At 62.9% G+C, this 21,843-nt stretch overlaps 1 protein-coding gene across 1 annotated transcript in view; it reads right to left on the minus strand.

Moving 5' to 3' along the window:
* Nucleotides 1-21,843, minus strand: part of SRCAP (Snf2 related CREBBP activator protein) — a 121,603-nt gene that overhangs the window by 8,883 nt on the left and 90,877 nt on the right. Inside the window, 7 exon segments of the mRNA XM_071801381.1 lie at nucleotides 2,712-2,908; nucleotides 7,639-7,808; nucleotides 11,534-11,727; nucleotides 12,965-13,155; nucleotides 14,937-15,094; nucleotides 16,652-16,882; nucleotides 18,743-18,901. Coding sequence (XP_071657482.1) covers nucleotides 2,712-2,908; nucleotides 7,639-7,808; nucleotides 11,534-11,727; nucleotides 12,965-13,155; nucleotides 14,937-15,094; nucleotides 16,652-16,882; nucleotides 18,743-18,901 — 1,300 coding nt within the window.

A 21,843-nucleotide genomic window follows, 5' to 3' on the forward strand; every position in this document is an offset into this window, starting at 1 on the left:
GGGGTAATTAATGGGATAATGGGATAATGGGTATAATGGGACAATAGGACAATGGGGATTAATGGGGACAATAGGGATAATGGGGATAATGGGGGCAATGGGATAATGGGGATAATGGGGACAATGGGATAATGGGGATAATGGGACAATAGGACAATGGGGATCATGTGGGAGAGTGGGATAACGGGGACAATGGGGGCAGTGGGGACAATGGGATAATGGGGACAATGGGATAATGGGGATAATGGGGGCAGTGGGGACAATGGGATAATGGATATAATGGGGACAACGGGGGTAGTGGGGACAATGGGATAATGGGGACAATGGCATAATGGGGATAATGGGACAATAGGACAATGGGGATTAATGGGGACAATGGGATAATGGGGATAATGGGGACAGTGGGGACAAGGGGGACAATGGGATAATGGGGATAATGGGACAATAGGACAATGGGGATAATGTGGGACAATGGGATAACGGGGACAATGGGGACAATGGGGGCAGTGGGGACAATGGGATAATGGGGATAATGGGGATAATGGGGACAATGGGGACATTTGGGACAATGGGGACAATGAGATAATGGGGATAATGGGACAATAGGTACAATGGGGATAAAGTGGGAGAGTGGGATAATGGGGACAATGGGATAATGGGGACAATGGGGAAAATGGGACAATGGGGATAATGGGGACAGTGGGGACAATGGGATAATGGGATAATGGGGATAATGGGGATAATGGGGATAATGGGACAATGGGATAATGGGGATAATGGGGACAATGGGGGCAGTGGGGACAATGGGATAATGGGGATAATGGGACAATAGGGATAATGGGGATAATGGGGATTAATGGGGACAATGGGATAATGGGGATAATGGGGATAATGGGGGCAATGGGGGCAGTGGGGACAATGGGATAATGGGGATAATGGGACAATAGGGATAATGGGGATAATGGGACAATGGGATAATGGGGACAATGGGGATAATGGGGACAATGGGATAATGGGGATAATGGGATAATGGGGATAATGGGGACAATGGGATAATGGGGATAATGGGACAATGGGATAATGGGGACAATGGGGATAATGGGGACAATGGGATAATGGGGACAATGGGGACAATGGGACAATGGGGATAATGGGGGCAGTGGGGACAATGGGACAATGGGATAACGGGGATAATGGGGATAATGTGGGACAATGGGATAACGGGGACAATGGGGGCAGTGGGGACAATGGGATAATGGAGATAATGTGAATAATGGGGATAATGGGACAGTGGGGATAATGGGGACAATGGGATAATGGGGACAATGGGATAATGGGGATAATGGGGACAATGGGGGCAGTGGGGACAATGGGATAATGGAGATAACGGGGATAATGGGGATAATTGGACAATGGGGACAATGGGGACAATGGGATAATGGGGATAATGGGATAATGGGGACAGTGGGGACAGTGGGGGCAAGAGTGAACCCGGGGTGGGGGAGGGGAAAGGGAGGGTGGGGGGAGGGGGAAGGGAGGGTGGGGGAGGGGAAATGAGGGTGGGGGAGGGGAAATGGAGGGGGGGAGGGGAAGGGAGGGTGGGGGAGGGGAAAGGGAGGGTGGGGGAGGGGAAATGGGGGGTGGGGGAGGGGAAGGGAGGGTGGGGGAGGGGAAAGGGAGGGTGGGGGAGGGGAAATGAGGGTGGGGGAGGGGAAATGGAGGGTGGGGGAGGGGAATAGAGGGTGGGGGAGGGGAAAGGGAGGGTGGGGGAGGGGAAGGGAGGGTGGGGGAGGGGAAATGAGGGTGGGGAAGGGGAAATGGGGGGTGGGGGAGGGGAAAGGGAGGGTGGGGGAGGGGAAATGGAGGGTGGGGGATGGGAAAGGGAGGGTGGGGGAGGGGAAATGAGGGTGGGGGTGGGGAATAGAGGGTGGGGGTGGGGAATAGAGGGTGGGGGAGGGGAAAGGGAGGGTGGGGGAGGGGAAAGGGAGGGTGGGGGAGGGGAAATGGAGGGTGGGGGAGGGGAAATGGAGGGTGGGGGAGGGGAAATGAGGGTGGGGGAGGGGAAATGGGGGGTGGGGGAGGGGAATGGAGGGTGGGGGTGGGGAATAGAGGGTGGGGGAGGGGAAAGGGAGGGTGGGGGAGGGGAAAGGGAGGGTGGGGGAGGGGAAATGGAAGTTGGGGGATGGGAAAGGGAGGGTGGGGGATGGGAAATGGGGGGTGGGGGATGGGAAAGGGAGGGTGGGGGAGGGAAATGGAGGGTGGGGGAGGGGAAATGGGGGGTGGGGGATGGGAAAGGGAGGGTGGGGGATGGGAAATGGGGGGTGGGGGATGGGAAAGGGAGGGTGGGGGAGGGAAATGGAGGGTGGGGGATGGGAAATGGGGGGTGGGGGAGGGGAAAGGGAGGGTGGGGGAGGGAAATGGAGGGTGGGGGAGGGGAAATGGAGGGTGGGGGAGGGGAAATGGAGGGTGGGGGAGGGGAAATGGAGGGTGGGGGAGGGGAAATGAGGGTGGGGGAGAAGAAATGGAGGGTGGGGGAGGGGAATGGAGGGTGGGGGAGGGGAAATGGAGGGTGGGGGAGGGGAAATGGAGGGTGGGGGAGGGGAAATGGAGGGTGGGGGAGGGGAAATGAGGGTGGGGGAGAAGAAATGGAGGGTGGGGGAGGGGAATGGAGGGTGGGGGAGGGGAACTGGAGGGTGGGGGAGGGGCGTCACCGGTAGATGTGGACGTCGCGGGTCTGGCCGATGCGGTGGCACCGATCCTGGGCCTGGGCGTCCATGGTGGGGTTCCAGTCGCTGTCGTAGAACACGACGGTGTCGGCCCCCGCCAGGTTCACCCCCACGCCCCCGCTGCGCGTCGACAGGATGAAGCAGAAGATGCGCTTGTCCGCGTTGAAGCGCTCCATCAGCGCCTGGGGAGGGGGCGGGCTCAGAGCCGGACGCCTGGGTCCCTCCCCGGACGCCTGGGTCCCTCCCCGGACGCCTGGGTCCCTCCTGGATGCCTCAGTTCACTCCCGGACTCCTGGGTCCCCTCCTGAACTCCTGGGTCCCCTCCTGAAGTTCTGGGTCCCTCCAGACTCCTGGGATGCTCCTGGGTCCCTTCCCGGACTCCTGGGTCCCTTTGGGCACTCCTGGGTCCCTTTGGGCACTCCTGGGTCCATCCCTAAGTCCTGGGTCCCTCCCGAACTCCTGGGTCCCTTTGGGCACTCCTGGGTCCCTCCCGGACTCCTGGGTCCCTGTCGACCCTTTGTGAACCCTCCCGAACTCCTGGGTCCCTCCCGAACTCCTGGGTCCCTTGGGGCACTCCTGGGTCCCTCTCGAACTCCTGGGTCCCTCCCGAACTCCTGGGTCCCTTGGGGCACTCCTGGGTCCCTCTGGGCACTCCTGGGTCCCCTCCTGAACCCCCGACAGGATGAAGCAGAAGATGCGCTTGTCCGCGTTGAAGCGCTCCATCAGCGCCTGCGGAGGGGGCGGGCTCAGAGCCGGACGCCTGGGTCCCTCCCCGGACGCCTGGGTCCCTCCTGGATGCCTCAGTTCACTCCCGAACTCCTGGGTCCCTCTTGAACTCCTGGGTCCCCTCCTGAAGTTCTGGGTCCCTCCAGACTCCTGGGATGCTCCTGGGTCCCCTCCCGAACTCCTGGGTCCCTTTGGGCACTCCTGGGTCCCTCTCGAACTCCTGGGTCCCTTCCCGGACGCCTGGGTCCATCCCTAAGTCCTGGGTCCCTTTGGGCACTCCTGGGTCCCCTCCTGAACTCCTGGGTCCCTCCCGAACTCCTGGGTCCCTTGGGGCACTCCTGGGTCCCTCTGGGCACTCCTGGGTCCCCTCCTGAACCCCCGACAGGATGAAGCAGAAGATGCGCTTGTCCGCGTTGAAGCGCTCCATCAGCGCCTGCGGAGGGGGCGGGGTCAGAGCCGGACGCCTGGGTCCCTCCCCGGACGCCTGGGTCCCTCCTGGATGCCTGGGTTCACTCCCGAACTCCTGGGTCCCTCCTGAACTCCTGGGTCCCTTTGGGCACTCCTGGGTCCCTTTGGGCACTCCTGGGTCCCTCCCAGACTCCTGGGTCCCTGTTGACCCTTTGTGAACCGTCCCGAACTCCTGGGTCCCCTCCCGAACTCCTGGGTCCCTTGGGGCACTCCTGGGTCCCTCTGGGCACTCCTGGGTCCCCTCCTGAACCCCCGACAGGATGAAGCAGAAGATGCGCTTGTCCGCGTTGAAGCGCTCCATCAGCGCCTGCGGAGGGGGCGGGCTCAGAGCCGGACGCCTGGGTCCCTCCCCGGACGCCTGGGTCCCTCCCCGGACGCCTGGGTCCCTCCTGGATGCCTGGGTTCACTCCCGAACTCCTGGGTCCCTCCTGAACTCCTGGGTCCCCTCCTGAAGTTCTGGGTCCCTCCAGACTCCTGGGATGCTCCTGGGTCCCCTCCCGAACTCCTGGGTCCCCTCCCGAACTCCTGGGTCCCTCCCGGACTCCTGGGTCCCTCCTGAACTCCTGGGTCCCTTCCCAGACGCCTGGGTCCATCCCTAAGTCCTGGGTCCCTTTGGGCACTCCTGGGTCCCTTTGGGCACTCCTGGGTCCCTCCCGGACTCCTGGGTCCCTGTTGACCCTTTGTGAACCCTCCCGAACTCCTGGGTCCCTCCCGAACTCCTGGGTCCCTTGGGGCACTCCTGGGTCCCTCTGGGCACTCCTGGGTCCCCTCCTGAACCCCCGACAGGATGAAGCAGAAGATGCGCTTGTCCGCGTTGAAGCGCTCCATCAGCGCCTGCGGAGGGGGCGGGCTCAGAGCCGGACGCCTGGGTCCCTCCCCGGACGCCTGGGTCCCTCCTGGATGCCTCAGTTCACTCCCGGACTCCTGGGTCCCTCTTGAACTCCTGGGTCCCCTCCTGAAGTTCTGGGTCCCTCCAGACTCCTGGGATGCTCCTGGGTCCCCTCCCGAACTCCTGGGTCCCTTCCCGCACTCCTGGGTCCCTCCCGAACTCCTGGGTCCCCTCCCGAACTCCTGGGTCCCTCCTGAACTCCTGGGTCCCTTCCCGGACGCCTGGGTCCATCCCTAAGTCCTGGGTCCCTTTGGGCACTCCTGGGTCCCTTTGGGCACTCCTGGGTCCCTCCCGGACTCCTGGGTCCCTGTTGACCCTTTCTGAACCCTCCCGAACTCCTGGGTCCCCTCCCGAACTCCTGAGTCCCCTCCCGAACTCCTGGGTCCCTTGGGGCACTCCTGGGTCCCTTTGGGCACTCCTGGGTCCCCTCCTGAACCCCCGACAGGATGAAGCAGAAGATGCGCTTGTCCGCGTTGAAGCGCTCCATCAGCGCCTGCGGAGGGGGCGGGCTCAGAGCCGGACGCCTGGGTCCCTCCCCGGACGCCTGGGTCCCTCCTGAACTCCTGGGTCCCTCCAGACTCCTGGGATGCTCCTGGGTCCCCTCCCGAACTCCTGGGTCCCTTTGGGCACTCCTGGGTCCCTCCCGGACTCCTGGGTCCCTCCTGAACTCCTGGGTCCCTCCTGAACTCCTGGGTCCCTTCCCGGACGCCTGGGTCCATCCCTAAGTCCTGGGTCCCTTTGCGCACTCCTGGGTCCCTCCCGAACTCCTGGGTCCCTTTGGGCACTCCTGGGTCCCTCCCGAACTCCTGGGTCCCTTTGGGCACTCCTGGGTCCCTCCTGGACTCCTGGGTCCCTGTTGACCCTTTGTGAACCCTCCTGAACTCCTGGGTCCCTCCCGAACTCCTGGGTCCCCCCGAACTCCTGGGTCCCTCCCGAACTCCTGGGTCCCCTCCCGAACTCCTGGGTCCCTCCTAGACCTCTATGATCAGAACATCTCAATGTTCTCCTGGTCACTTGGGTCCCTCCAACCCCAATGTCTTATGAGTCCACCCCGGACGCCTGGGTCCCCCCGAACTCCTGGGTCCCCTCCCGAACTCCTGGGTCCCCCCGAACTCCTGGGTCCCTCCCGAACTCCTGGGTCCCCCCGAACTCCTGGGTCCCCCCGGACGCCTGGGTCCCTCCTAGACCTCTATGATCAGAACATCTCAATGCTCTCCTGGTCACTTGGGTCCCTCCAACCCCAATCTCTTATGAGTCCCCCCCGAACTCCTGGGTCCCCCCGAACTCCTGGGTCCCCTCCTGAACTCCTGGGTCCCTCCCGAACTCCTGGGTCCCCCCGAACGCCTGGGTCCCTCCTAGACCCCTATGATCAGAACATCTCAATGTTCTCCTGGTCACTTGGGTCCCTCCAACCCCAATGTCTTATGAGTCCACCCCGGACGCCTGGGTCCCTCCCGAACTCCTGGGTCCCCCCGGACGCCTGGGTCCCCTCCCGAACTCCTGGGTCCCTCCTAGACCCCTATGATCAGAACATCTCAATGTTCTCCTGGTCACTTGGGTCCCTCCAACCCCAATCTCTTATGAGTCCCCCCCGAACTCCTGGGTCCCCCCGAACTCCTGGGTCCCTCCCGAACTCCTGGGTCCCCCCGAACTCCTGGGTCCCCCCGGACGCCTGGGTCCCTCCTAGACCTCTATGATCAGAACATCTCAATGTTCTCCTGGTCACTTGGGTCCCTCCAACCCCAATCTCTTATGAGTCCCCCCCGAACTCCTGGGTCCCTCCCGAACTCCTGGGTCCCCCCGAACTCCTGGGTCCCTCCCCAACTCCTGGGTCCCCCGAACTCCTGGGTCCCTCCCGAACTCCTGGGTCCCCCCGAACTCCTGGGTCCCCCCGGACGCCTGGGTCCCTCCTAGACCTCTATGATCAGAACATCTCAATGTTCTCCTGGTCACTTGGGTCCCTCCAACCCCAATGTCTTATGAGTCCCCCCCGAACTCCTGGGTCCCCCCGAACTCCTGGGTCCCTCCCGAACTCCTGGGTCCCCCCGGACTCCTGGGTCCCCCCGAACTCCTGGGTCCCTCCTAGACCCCTATGATCAGAACATCTCAATGTTCTCCTGGTCACTTGGGTCCCTCCAACCCCAATGTCTTATGAGTCCACCCCGGACGCCTGGGTCCCTCCCGAACTCCTGGGTCCCCCCGGACGCCTGGGTCCCTCCCGAACTCCTGGGTCCCCCCGGACGCCTGGGTCCCCTCCCGAACTCCTGGGTCCCTCCTAGACCCCTCTGATCAGAACATCTCAATGTTCTCCTGGTCACTTGGGTCCCTCTAACCCCAATCTCTTATGAGTCCCCCCCGAACTCCTGGGTCCCCCCGAACTCCTGGGTCCCTCCCGAACTCCTGGGTCCCCCCGAACTCCTGGGTCCCTCCCGAACTCCTGGGTCCCCCCGAACTCCTGGGTCCCTCCTAGACCCCTATGATCAGAACATCTCAATGTTCTCCTGGTCACTTGGGTCCCTCCAACCCCAATCTCTTATGAGTCCCCCCCGAACTCCTGGGTCCCCCCGAACTCCTGGGTCCCCCCGAACTCCTGGGTCCCTCCCGAACTCCTGGGTCCTCCCGAACTCCTGGGTCCCCCCGAACTCCTGGGTCCCTCCTAGACCCCTATGATCAGAACATCTCAATGTTCTCCTGGTCACTTGGGTCCCTCCAACCCCAATCTCTTATGAGTCCCCCCAAACTCCTGGGTCCCCCCGAACTCCTGGGTCCCCTCCCGAACTCCTGGGTCCCCCCGGACGCCTGGGTCCCTCCCGGCCGCCTGGGTCCCACCTGTCTCTGCTCCACGCGGGTGCTGCCGTCCAGGCGCAGGTAGAGGTGGCCGTGGAAGGTGAGGAAGCGCTCGAGCACGTCCAGCATGCGCGTCATCTGCGTGAAGACCAGCACCCGGTGTCCCCCGGCCTTGAGCCGCCGCAGCAGCACGTCCAGCGTCTGCAGCTTCCCTGGGGACACCGAGGGGGACGTCAGGGGGGACATCGACGGGGACACGGGAACATCAACGGGGACGTCAACGGGATCGTCGGTGTGGGCGTAGGAATGTCAGTGGGGACGTGGGGACATCAATGGGGGATGGGGATGGCATGGGGACATCAATGGGGACATGGAGACATCATGGGGATGTCAATGGGGACATCAATGGGGACATGGAGACATCATGGGGACGTCAATGGGAACATCATGGGGACATCATGGGGACACGGGGGTGGCATGGGGACGTCAATGGGGACATCATGGGGACATGGAGACATCACAGGGACATGAATGGGAACATCAATGGGGACATGGAGACATCATGGGGACAACAATGGGGACATGGAGACATCATGGGGACGTCAATGGGAACATCATGGGGATGTCATGGGGACATGGGGATGTCATGGGGACATCAATGGGGACATCAACGGGCACATGGAGACATCATGGGGACGTCATGGGGACATGGGGATGTCATGGGGACATCAATGGGGACATCAACAGGCACATGGAGACATCATGGGGACGTCAACGGGAACATCATGGGGACATGGAGACATCATGGGGACATCAATGGGGACATGGAGACATCATGGGGACATCAATGGGAACATCATGGGGACGTCATGGGGACATGAGGATGTCATGGGGACATCAATGGGGACATGGAGACATCATGAGGATGTCAATGGGAACATCATGGGGACTTGGAGACATCATGGGGACATCAATGGGGACGTCAACGGGAACATCAATGGGGACATGGAGACATCATTGGGACATCAAGGGGGACATCAATGGGGACATCAGTGGGGACATGGAGACATCACAGGGACATCAATGGGAACATCAGTGGGGACATGGAAACATCAATGGGGCATGGGGATGGCATGGGGACATCAATGGGGACATCATGGGGACATGGAGACATCACAGGGACATCAACAGGAACATCAGTGGGGACATAAGAACATCAATGGGAACATCAGTGGGAACATGGGAACATCAATGGGGCATGGGGATGGCATGGGGACATCAATGGGGACATGGAGACATCACGGGGACATGAATGGGAACATCAATGGGGACATGGAGACATCATGGGAACATCATGGGGACATGGAGACATCATGGGGACATCAATGGGAACATCATGGGGACGTCATGGGGACATGAGGATGTCATGGGGACATCAATGGGGACATGGAGACATCATGGGGACGTCAACGGGAACATCATGGGGACATGGAGACATCACGGGGACATCAATGGGAACATCAATGGGGACATAAGAACATCAATTGGAACATCAGTGGGAACATGGGAACATCAATGGGGCATGGGGATGGCATGGGGACATCAATGGGGACATGGAGACATCATGGGGACGTCAATGGGAACATCATGGGGATGTCATGGGGACATGGGGATGTCATGGGGACATCAACGGGAACATCAATGGGAACATCATGGGGACATGGAGACATCAACGGGGACATAGGGATGTGATGGGGACATCAAGGGGAACATCATGGGGACATCAATGGGAACATCAATGGGGACATGGGGATGTCATGGGGACATGAATGGGGACATCAATGGAGACATGGGGATGTCATGGGGACATCAGTGGGGACATCATGGGGACATCAATGGGAACATCAATGGAGACATGGGGATGTCATGGGGACATCAGTGGGGACATCATGGGGACATCAATGGGAACATCAATGGAGACATGGGGATGTCATGGGGACATCAGTGGGGACATCATGGGGACACCAATGGGAACATCAATGGGGACATCAATGGGGACATCATGGGGACATCAACGGGGACATCAATGGGAACATCAACGGGGACATCAATGGGACATGGGGACATCAATGGGGACATCATGGGGACATCAATGGGGACATCACGGGGACTTCATGGGGACAATATTAAGGACATGGGGATATCAGGTGCCCAATATCCCAACCCCACCACTGTCCCCAACCCCCTCATGTCCCCATCACCCCCCTTGGCCCCATTGCCCCCAACACCCCCAACACCCCCATTGCCCCCGATGTCCCCATCACCCCCATTGTCCCCATTGCCCCCATCACCCCCATTGCCCCCAACACCCCCATTACCCCCAATATCCCCATCACTCCCATTGTCCCCAATGTCCCCATCGCCCCCAATGCCCTCAAAGTCCCCATTGCCCCCATTATCCCCAATGCCCTCATTGTCCCCATCACCCCCATTGCCCCCAATGTCCCCAACATCCCCATTACCCCCAATGTCCCCAACATCCCCATTGCCCCCATTGCCCCCAACACCCCCATTGCCCCCGATGTCCCCATCACCCCCATTGTCCCCATTGCCCCCATCACCCCCATTGCCCCCAACACCCCCATTACCCCCAATATCCCCATCACTCCCATTGTCCCCAATGTCCCCATCGCCCCCAATGCCCTCAATGTCCCCATTGCCCCCATTATCCCCAATGCCCTCATTGTCCCCATCACCCCCATTGCCCCCAATGTCCCCAACATCCCCATTACCCCCAATGTCCCCATCACCCCCATTGCCCCCAACACCCCCATTTCCCCCGATGTCCCCAACACCCCCATTGCCCCCAATGTCCCCATCACCCCCATTGCCCTCAACACCCCCATTGCCCCCAATGTCCCCAACACCCCCATTACCCCCAATGCCCCCATCACCCCCATTGCCCTCAACACCCCCATTGCCCCCATTGCTCCCAATGTCCCCATTGCCCCCAATGTCCCCAACACTCCCATTGTCCCAATTGCCCCCATTGCCCCCAACACCCCCATTGCCCCCATTGCCCTCAACACCCCCATTGCCCCCAATGTCCCCATTGCCCCCATTGTCCCCAACATCCCCATTACCCCCAATGCCCCCATCACCCCCATTGCCCCCAACACCCCCATTACCCCCAATGTCCCCATCACCCCCATTGCCCCCAACACCCCCATTGCCCCCAACACCCCCATCGCCCCCAATGCCCCCATCATCCCCATTACCCCCAACACCCCCATTGTCCCCATCACCCCCATTGCCCCCAATGTCCCCATTGCCCCCAATGTCCCCATCACCCCCATTGCCCCCAATGTCCCCAACACCCCCATTGCCCCCATTACCCCCATCACCCCCATTGCCCCCAATGTCCCCATCACCCCCATTGCCCTCAACACCCCCATTGCCCCCAATGTCCCCATTGCCCCCATTGCCCCCAATGCCCCCATCACCCCCATTACCCCCAACACCCCCATTGCCCCCAATGTCCCCATTGCCCCCAATGTCCCCAACACCCCCATTGCCCCCAATGTCCCCATTGCCCCCAATGTCCCCAACACCCCCATTGCCCCCAACACCCCCATTGCCCCCAATGTCCCCATTGCCCCCAATGTCCCCATCACCCCCATTGCCCCCAATGCCCCCATCACCCCCATTACCCCCAACACCCCCATTGCCCCCAATGTCCCCATTGCCCCCAATGTCCCCATCACCCCCATTGCCCTCAACACCCCCATTGCCCCCAATGTCCCCATTGCCCCCAATGTCCCCAATGTCCCCATTGCCCCCAATGTCCCCAATGTCCCCATTACCCCCAATGCCCCCATCACCCCCACTGCCCCCCATGTCCCCATCCCCCTCCACGTCCCCACATCCCATGTCCTACCGCAGTCGTACTGCAGCAGGCGGGGGTCGGGCAGACTCGGGGGGGTCCCGGCCAGCGCCGCCCCCCCCAGCGCCTCCAGCTCCTGGCGCAGGCGCTGCTGCAGCTGCAGGCGCTGCCGCAGCCGCCACGGGGGGGGGCGCCCGCTCACCAGGGACCCCCCCCGCGCCGCCACCGCCGGCACCACGAACACGAACCTGCGGGGGAAGGGGGGACACGGCTTGGGGGGCGGCCGGACGCCTGGGTCCCCTCCCGGACGCCTGGGTCCCCTCCTGAACGCCTGGGTCCCTCCCGGACGCCTGGGTCCCCTCCCGAACTCCTGGGTCCCCTCCTGAACGCCTGGGTCCCTCCCGGACGCCTGGGTCCCCTCCCGAACTCCTGGGTCCTTCCCAGACGCCTGGGTCCCCTCCCGGACGCCTGGGTCCCCTCCCGAACTCCTGGGTCCTTCCCGGACGCCTGGGTCCCCTCCCGGACGCCTGGGTCCCCTCCCGGACGCCTGGGTCCCTCCTGAACTCCTGGGTCCCTCCCGAACTCCTGGGTCCCTCCCGAACTCCTGGGTCCCCTCAAACCCCCTTGAGCCCCGAACTCCTGGGTCCCTCCCGAACTCCTGGGTCCCATCCCAACCCCTTGACCCCGAACTCCTGGGTCCCTCCCGAACTCCTGGGTCCCCTCTCGAACTCCTGGGTCCCCCTGGACTCCTGGGTCCCATCCAAACCCCTTGAGCCCCGAACTCCTGGGTCCCTCCCGAACTCCTGGGTCCCATCCCAACCCATTGAGCCCCGAACTCCTGGGTCCCCCTGAACTCCCGGGTCCCATCCAAACCCCTTGAGCCCCGAACTCCTGGGTCCCTCCCGAACTCCTGGGTCCCATCCCAACCCATTGAGCCCCGAACTCCTGGGTCCCCCTGAACTCCCGGGTCCCATCCCAACCCATTGAACCCAGAACTCCTGGGTCCCTCCCGAACTCCTGGGTCCCCCTGAACTCCTGGGTCCCATCCAAACCCATTGAACCCCGAACTCCTGGGTCCCCTCAAACCCCCTTGAGCCCCGAACTCCTGGGTCCCTCCCGAACTCCTGGGTCCCATCCAAACCCATTGAGCCCCGAACTCCTGGGTCCCTCCCGAACTCCTGGGTCCCTCCCGAACTCCTGGGTCCCTCCAAAACTCCTGGGTCCCATCCCAACCCATTGAGCCCCGAACTCCTGGGTCCCTCCCGAACTCCTGGGTCCCCTCAAAACCCCTTGAGCCCCGAACTCCTGGGTCCCCCTGAACTCCTGGGTCCCATCCCAACCCCTTGAGCCCTGAACTCCTGGGTCCCTCCCGAACTCCTGGGTCCCATCCCAACTCATTAAGCCCCAAACTCCTGTGTCCCCCCCAAACTCCCCCGGACGCCTGGGTCCCCCCGGACGCCTGGGTCCCCTCCGCTCCCCCCTTACCGCTGCAGCAGCGGGCGCAGCTGCTCCATGGGGCCGTGGGGCAGGCTGTGGGGCGCCGTGGGGCGCAGGGTGAGGGCGCTCAGCACCTCGGTGCCGTACACGGGGCTCATGGCGCAGCGCAGCTCGTTCAGCCGCAGCAGCCGCTCCAACCGCTCCGCGCGGCCCCGCACGCGCTTGGCCTCCAGGGATTCCTATGGGGAAACGGGGGGGACCCCAAAGCTGAGGTGGGACCCACAACCCCCCCCCCGGGACCCCCAAATCCACCCCGGGACCCACAGACACCACTGGGTCCTCTCCCGAACTCCTGGGTCCCTCTTGCACTCCTGGGTCCCTTGGGGCACTCCTGGGTCCCTCCTGCACTCCTGGGTCCCTTGGGGTACTCCTGGGTCCCTCCTGCACTCTTGGGTCCCTTGGGGTACTCCTGGGTCCCTCCTGCACTCCTGGGTCTCTTGGGGCACTCCTGGGTCCCTCCTCAACTCCTGGGTCCCTTGGGGTACTCCTGGGTCCCCCGAACGCCTGGGTCCCTGCCATGGGACCCCCAAACCCATCCTGGGACCCATAGACCCCCGTGGGACCCCTCAATGTCCCCTGAGCACCTTTGGCCTCCAGGGATTCCTATGGGGAAATGGGGGGGACCCCAAAGCTGAGGTGGGACCCACACACCCCCCCCCGGGACCCCCAAATCCACCCCGGGACCCACAGACACCACTGGGTCCTCTCCCGAACTCCTGGGTCCCTCCCGCACTCCTGGGTCCCTCGGGGTACTCCTGGGTCCCTCCTGCACTCTTGGGTCCCTTGGGGTACTCCTGGGTCCCTCCTGAACTCCTGGGTCCCTTGGGGTACTCCTGGGTCCCTCCTGCACTCCTGGGTCCCTTGGGGTACTCCTGGGTCCCTCCTGCACTCCTGGGTCCCTTGGGGTACTCCTGGGTCCCCCGAACGCCTGGGTCCCTGCCATGGGACCCCCAAACCCATCCTGGGACCCACAGACCCCCTTGGGACCCCCAACCCCCCCCCCCCCCCCACTTTACCCCCCCATAGAGCCCCATGGGTGCCCCCCCACCCATGGGTGCCCCCCAGACCCCCCACTCCCCCCATTAACACCCATAGACACCCATGGGTGCCCCCCAGACCCCCCCAAAACCCCCAGGACCCCAAACCCCCCCCCCCACTTTACCCCCCCATAGAGCCCCATGGGTGCCCCCCCACCCATGGGTGCCCCCCAGACCCCCCACCCCCCCCATTAACCCCCATAGACACCCATGGGTGCCCCCCAGACCCCCCCAAAACCCCCAGACCCCAAATCCCCCTCCCCACTTTACCCCCCCATAGAGTCCCATGGGTCCCCCCCCACCCCTGGGTGCCCCCCAGACCCCCCACCCCCCCCATTAACCCCCATAGACACCCATGGGTGCCCCCCAGACCCCCCCAAAACCCCCAGGACCCCAAACCCCCCTCCCCACTTTACCCCCCCATAGAGCCCCATGGGTGCCCCCCCACCCATGGGTGCCCCCCAGACCCCCCACCCCCCCCATTAACACCCATGGGTGCCCCCCAGACCCCCCCAAAACCCCCAGGACCCCAAACCCCCCTCCCCACTTTACCCCCCCATAGAGCCCCATGGGTGCCCCCCACCCATGGGTGCCCCCCAGACCCCCCACCCCCCCCATTAACCCCCATAGACACCCATGGGTGCCCCCCAGACCCCCCCCCAAAACCCCCAGGACCCCAAACCCCCCCCCCACTTTACCCCCCCATAGAGACCCATGGGTGCCCCCCCACCCATGGGTGCCCCCCAGACCCCCCACTCCCCCCATTAACCCCCATAGACACCCATGGGTGCCCCTCAGACCCCCCCCCCCAAAACCCCCAGGACCCCAAACCCCCCTCCCCACTTTACCCCCCCACCCATGGGTGCCCACCCCCCCCACCCATGGGTGCCCCCCCCACCCATGGGTGCCCCCCCCGTCCTTACCAGGTAGAAGGGGGAGCGCGGGGGGGGCGGGGGCTGCCGGCGGGGGGGGGGCGGGCGCTGCGGGGGGGGCGGGGCCGGGGGGGGAGGGGCGGGGGGGGCGTCGGGGCCCCTCCCCCCCACCCCGGGAACTTCCGCTTCCTCCTTGGGGGGGGGAGGGGCTGTGGGGAAGAGGAAATGGGGGGGGGGTCAGGGGAGCACCCATGGGTGGGGGGGGGCCATGGGTGGAGGGGTTAAAGGGGGGGGGGAGGGGTCCCAAGGGTGGGTGGGATCCCATGGGTGGGGGGGTTAAAAGGGAGGGGGTCCCATGGGTGGGGGGGGTCCCATGGGTGGGGGGGTTAAAAGGGAGGGGGTCCCATGGGTGGGGGGGGGGGGTCCCATAGGTGGGGGGACTAAAAGGTGGGGGGGTCCCATAGGTGGGGGAGGGGGTCCCATAGGTGGGGGGTCCCATGGGTGGGGGGGGTCCCATAGGTGGGGGGACTAAAAGGTGGGGGGGTCCCATAGGTGGGGGAGGGGGTCCCATAGGTGGGGGGTCCCATGGGTGGGGGGGGTCCCATGGGTGGGGGGTTTAAAAGAGGGGGGTCCCATGGGTGGGGGGGGGGTCCCATGGGTGGGAGGGGGTAGAAGGTGGGGGGGGTGACAAAGGGGGGGGTCCCATGGGTGGGGGGGGGGTCCCATAGGTCGGGGGTTGGGTCCCAAGGGTGGGGGGGGCACCCAAGGGTGGGGTGGGGTCCTTAATGTGGGTGGGGGACACCCATGTGTGTGGGGGGGAGGGGGGGGTCCCAAGGTTGGGGGGGGGCACCCAAGGTTGGATGGGGGGGGTCCCATGGGTGGGGGGTCCCGGGGGGGGTTTGGGGGGGGTTTCCTATGGGTGGGGGTTGGGTGGGGGGGATCCCAGGGTGGGGGGGGGGGTCCCATGGGTGGGGGTTGGGGTGGGGGGGTCCCATGGGTGGGGGGGTCCTAGGGTGGGGGCAGGGGGGGGTTTCCCATAGATGGGGGTTGGGTGTGGGGGGGTCACATGGGTGGGGGGGTCCCATGGGTGGGGGTTGGGGTGGGGGGTCCCATGGGTGGGGGGGTCCCATGGGTGGGGGAGGGGTGGCGGGGTCCCCATGGGTGGGGGGGTCCCAGGATGGGGGCAGGGGGGGTTTCCCATAGATGGGGGTTGGGTGTGGGGGGTTCACATGGGTGGGGGGGTCCCAGGGTGGGGGTTGGGGTGGGGGGTCCCATGAGTGGGGGGGGGTCCCATGGGTGGGGGTTGGGGTGGGGGGGTCCCCATGGGTGGGGGGGTCCTAGGGTGGGGGCAGGGGGGGTTTCCCATAGATGGGGGTTGGGTGTGGGGGGGTCCCATGGGTGGGGGGGTCCCAGGGTGGGGGGGGGGTCCCATGGGTGGGGGTTGGGGTGGGGGTCCCATGGGTGGGGGGGGTCCCATGGGTGGGGGTTGGGGTGGGGGGGGTCCCCATGGGTGGGGGGGGTCCTAGGATGGGGGCAGGGGGGGTTTCCCATAGATGGGGGTTGGGTGTGGGGGGGTCCCATGGGTGGGGGGGTCCCATGGGTGGGGGTTGGGGTGGGGGGTCCCATGGGTGGGGGGGTCCCATGGGTGGGGGGGTCCCAGGGTGGGGTTTTGGGGGGGGGGGGGTCCCATGGGTGGGGGGGTCCCAGGGTGGGGTTTTGGGGGGGGGGGGGTCCCATGGGTGGGGGAGGGGTGGGGCTCCACTCACCGTTGTTGTCAGCGCCGGGGGGAGGGGCGGCGGGGGGGGGGGGCAGCACCCGCACGAGGGGGGAGGGGCGGGGCGGGGGGGGCGGGGCCAGCGGCCCATCCTGGGCTGGGGGGGGAGGGGGCGGAGGGGGCGGGGGTGGGGGAGGAGGGGGGGGAGGGGCCGGGGGGGGGAGGGGCGGCCCCTGGCGAACCACGATCTTCACCACCCCCCCGCTGTTCACCAGCGGCGGAACTGGGGGGGCAAGGGGGACCCCCAATTAGTGACCCCCCCCAAAAGCTCATGGAGACCCCCCCAAAATAACCATGGGCCCCCCCAAATATCAATGGCACCCCCCAAAAATCAATGGCACCCCCAAAATGACCTGGGTCCCCCCAAAATGACCTGGACCCCCCAAAATAACCAAGAGCCCCCCCCAAAAATCAATGGCACCCCAAAAATCAATGGCACGCCCAAAATGACCTGGACCCCCCCAAAATAACCATGAGCCCCCCCCAAATATCAATGGCACCCCCAAAAATCAATGGCACCCCCAAAATGACCTGGGCCCCCCCAAAATAACCATGAGCCCCCCCCCAAAAATCAATGGCACCCCCAAAATCAATGGCACCCCCAAAATGACCTGGGCCCCCCAAAATAACCATGAGCCCCTCCCAAATATCAATGGCAACCCCAAAACTCAATGGCACCCCCAAAATGACCTGGACCCCCCCAAAATAACCATGAGCCCCCCCCAAATATCAATGGCACCCCCAAAAATCAATGGCACCCCAAAAATCAATGGCACCCCCAAAATGACCTGGACCCCCCCAAAATAACCATGAGCCCCCCCAAATATCAATGGCACCCCCAAAATCAATGGCACCCCCAAAAATCAATGGCACCCCCAAAATGACCTGGACCCCCCCAAAATAACCATGACCCCCCCAAAAATCAATGGCACCCCCAAAATGACCTGGACCCCCCCAAAATAACCATGAGCCCCCCCAAAAATCAATGGCACCCCCAAAATGACCTGGACCCCCCCAAAATAACCATGGGCCCCCCCAAATATCAATGGCCCCCCCAAAAATCAATGGCACCCCCCATGCTTGGTTTTTGGGGTCCCCCCATTTTTGGGCCCCCCCCCGTTATTCTTGGGGTCCCCCCCCTTATTCTTGGGGTCCCCCCCGTTATTCTTGGGGTCCCCCCGTTATTCTTGGGGTCCCCCCCGTTATTTTTGGGGTCCCCCCGTTATTTTTGGGGTCCCCCCCGCATTATTCTTGGGGTCCCCCCTGCATTATTCTTGGGGTCCCCCCGTTATTTTTGGGGTCCCCTCCTCTTATTTTTGGGGTCCCCCCCGTTATTCTTGGGGTCCCCCCCTTATTCTTGGGGTCCCCCCCGTTATTTTTGGGGTCCCCCCGTTATTTTTGGGGTCCCCCCCGCATTATTCTTGGGGTCCCCCCTGTTATTCTTGGGGTCCCCCCCATTATTTTTGGGGTCCCCCCGTTATTTTTGGGGTCCCCCCCGCATTATTCTTGGGGTCCCCCCTGTTATTCTTGGGGTCCCCCTCATTATTTTTGGGGTCCCCCCCTTATTCTTGGGGTCCCCCCCCGTTATTTTTGGGGTCCCCCCCTTATTCTTGGGGTCCCCCCCCCATATTTTTGGAGTCCCCCCCCGTTATTCTTGGGGTCCCCTTGCATTATTCTTGGGGTCCCCCTCATTATTTTTGGGGTCCCCCCCTTATTCTTGGGGTCCCCCCCCGTTATTTTTGGGGTCCCCCCCTTATTCTTGGGGTCCCCCCCCCATATTTTTGGAGTCCCCCCCGTTATTCTTGGGGTCCCCTTGCATTATTCTTGGGGTCCCCCCCCTGTTATTTTTGGGGTCCCTCCCCATTATTCTTGGGGTCCCCCCCCCGTTATTTTTGGGGTCCCCCCGCATTATTCTTGGGGTCCCCCCGTTATTCTTGGGGTCCCCCCCCCGTTATTCTTGGGGTCCCCCCCTGTTATTTTTGGGGTCCCCCCTGTTATTTTTGGGGTCCCCCCCTCTTATTTTTGGGGTCCCCCCCGCTATTCTTGGAGTCCCCCCCCCCGTTATTTTTGGGGTCCCCGTTACCTTGCGCAGCCGCCAGGGGGAGCCCCAAGTTTTGGGGGGTCCCCTGGTTTTGGGGGGTCCCGGCGGGGGGGGCGCTGAGCGGCGTCAACAGCGTCACTTGAGCGGGGGGGCCCAACAGGGGGTGCTGCCCCCCCGCTGCCACCAGGTGAACCACGTTACCTGGGGTGGGGGGGACCCCAAAATCACCCCCAGATCCAAACAGATCACCCCAAAATCACCCCCAAATTGCCACTAATACCCCCAGCCAGGCAGCAGGGGGCGCTGCCACGGGGCGAACCATTGAACCAAAGGGGGGGGATAACACCCAAATACCCCCAAAAACACCCCAAATTAGCACCAAATCACCCCCGTATCCCCTCATTGACCCCCCCATATCCCATTTACCCCCCCATTATCCCCCCATTGCCCCCCATTTACCCCCCATTGCCCCCCATATCGCCCCATTTACCCCCATCCCATCCCTTGTGTCCCCCCATTGCCCCCCATTTACCCCCATTATCCCCCATTTACCCCCCATATCCCATTTACCCCCCATATCCCCCCATTGCCCCCCCATTTACCCCCATTATCCCCTATTTACCCCCCATATCCCCCCATTATCCCCCCATTACCCCCCATACCCCCATCCCATCCCTTGTATCCCCCCATTGCCCCCCCATTATCCCCCCCATATCCCCCTATTTACCCCCCATATCCCCCATTGCCCCCCCATTTACTCCCATTATCCCCCATTTACCCCCTCATATCCCATTTACCCCCCATGTCCCCATTTACCCCCCATTGCCCCCCATCCCATCCCTTGTGTCCCCCCATTGCCCTCCCCATTGCCCCCCATTATCCCCCATTGCCCCCCATACCCCCCCATTGCCCCCCATTTACCCCCCATACCCCCATCCCATCCCTTGTGTCCCCCCATTACCCCCCATTTACCCCCATTATCCCCCCCACATCCCCCTATTTACCCCCCATATCCCCCCATTGCCCCCCATATCCCCCACCGTGTCCCCCCCATTATCCCCCATTGCCCCCCATTTACCCCCCATCCCATCCCTTGTGTCCCCCCATTGCCCTCCCCATTTACTCCCATTATCCCCCATTTACCCCCCATATCCCCCCATTGCCCCCCATATCCCCCCATTTACCCCCATCCCATCCCTTGTGTCCCCCCATTGCCCCCCATTTACCCCCATTATCCCCCCCATATCCCCCTATTTACCCCCCATATCCCCCCATTTACCCCCCATACCCCCCCATCCCATCCCTTGTGTCCCCCCATTGCCCCCCATTTACCCCCATTATCCCCCATTTACCCCCCCATATCCCATTTACCCCCCCATTATCCCCCCATTGCCCCCCATTTACCCCCCATTGCCCCCCATATCCCCCCATTTACCCCCCATACCCCCCCATCCCATCCCTTGTGTCCCCCCATTGCCCCCCATTCACCCCCATTATCCCCCATTTACCCCCCATATCCCATTTACCCCCCATATCCCCCCATTGCCCCCCCATTTACCCCCCATACTCCCCCATCCCATCCCTTGTGTCCCCCCATTACCCCCCATTATCCCCCCCATATCCCCCTATTTACCCCCCACATCCCCCACCATGTCCCCCCCCATTATCCCCCCATGTCCCCATTTACCCCCCATACCCCCCCATCCCATCTCTTGTGTCCCCCCATTACCCCCCATTTACCCCCATTATCCCCCCCATATCCCCCTATTTACCCCCCATATCCCCCCATTGCCCCCCACATCCCCCACCGTGTCCCCCCCCATTATCCCCCATTGCCCCCATATCCCCCCATTTACCCCCCATCCCATCCCTTGTGTCCCCCCATTGCCCCCCCATTTACCCCCATTATCCCCTATTTACCCCCCATATCCCCCCATTACCCCCCATACCCCCATCCCATCCCTTGTATCCCCCCATTGCCCCCCCATTATCCCCCCCATATCCCCCTATTTACCCCCCATATCCCCCATTGCCCCCCCATTTACTCCCATTATCCCCCATTTACCCCCTCATATCCCATTTACCCCCCATATCCCCCCATTTACCCCCCATTGCCCCCCATCCCATCCCTTGTGTCCCCCCATTGCCCTCCCCATTTACCCCCATTATCCCCCATATCCCCCTATTTACCCCCCATTGCCCCCCATTACCCCCCATTACCCCCCATACCCCCATCCCATCCCTTGTGTCCCCCCATTACCCCCCATTTACCCCCATTATCCCCCCCATATCCCCCTATTAACCCCCCATATCCCCCCATTGCCCCCCACATCCCCCACCGTGTCCCCCCCATTATCCCCCATTGCCCCCATATCCCCCCATTTACCCCCCATCCCATCCCTTGTGTCCCCCCATTGCCCCCCCCATTTACCCCCATTATCCCCCATTTACCCCCCCATATCCCATTTACCCCCCATATCCCCCCATTGCCCCCCATATCCCCCCACTTACCCCCCATTGCCCCCATCCCATCCCTTGTGTCCCCCCATTGCCCTCCCCATTGCCCCCCATTATCCCCCATATCCCCCTATTTACCCCCCATATCCCCCATTGCCCCCCATACCCCCCACCGTGTCCCCCCCCATTATCCCCCATTGCCCCCCATTTCCCCCATTGCCCCCCCATTTACTCCCATTATCCCCCATTTACCCCCCCATATCCCATTTACCCCCCATATCCCCCCATTTACCCCCCATCCCATCCCTTGTGTCCCCCCATTGCCCCCCATTCACCCCCATTATCCCCCATTTACCCCCCATATCCCATTTACCCCCCATATCCTCCCATTGCCCCCCATTTACCCCCCATATCCCCCCCATCCCATCCCTTGTGTCCCCCCATTGCCCCCCATTTACCCCATTATCCCCCATTTACCCCCCATATCCCATTTACCCCCCATATCCCATTTACCCCCTATATCCCATTTACCCCCCATATCCCCCCATTGCCCCCCATTTACCCCCATTATCCCCCATTTACCCCCCCATTTACCCCCATTATCCCCCCCATATCCCCCTATTTACCCCCCACACCCCCCACCGTGTCCCCCCCCATTACCCCCCCATGTCCCCATTACCCCCCAT

This window comes from Patagioenas fasciata, chromosome 37, assembly GCF_037038585.1.
Source record: "Patagioenas fasciata isolate bPatFas1 chromosome 37, bPatFas1.hap1, whole genome shotgun sequence".
In the NCBI taxonomy this organism is placed as follows: Eukaryota; Metazoa; Chordata; class Aves; order Columbiformes; family Columbidae; genus Patagioenas; species Patagioenas fasciata.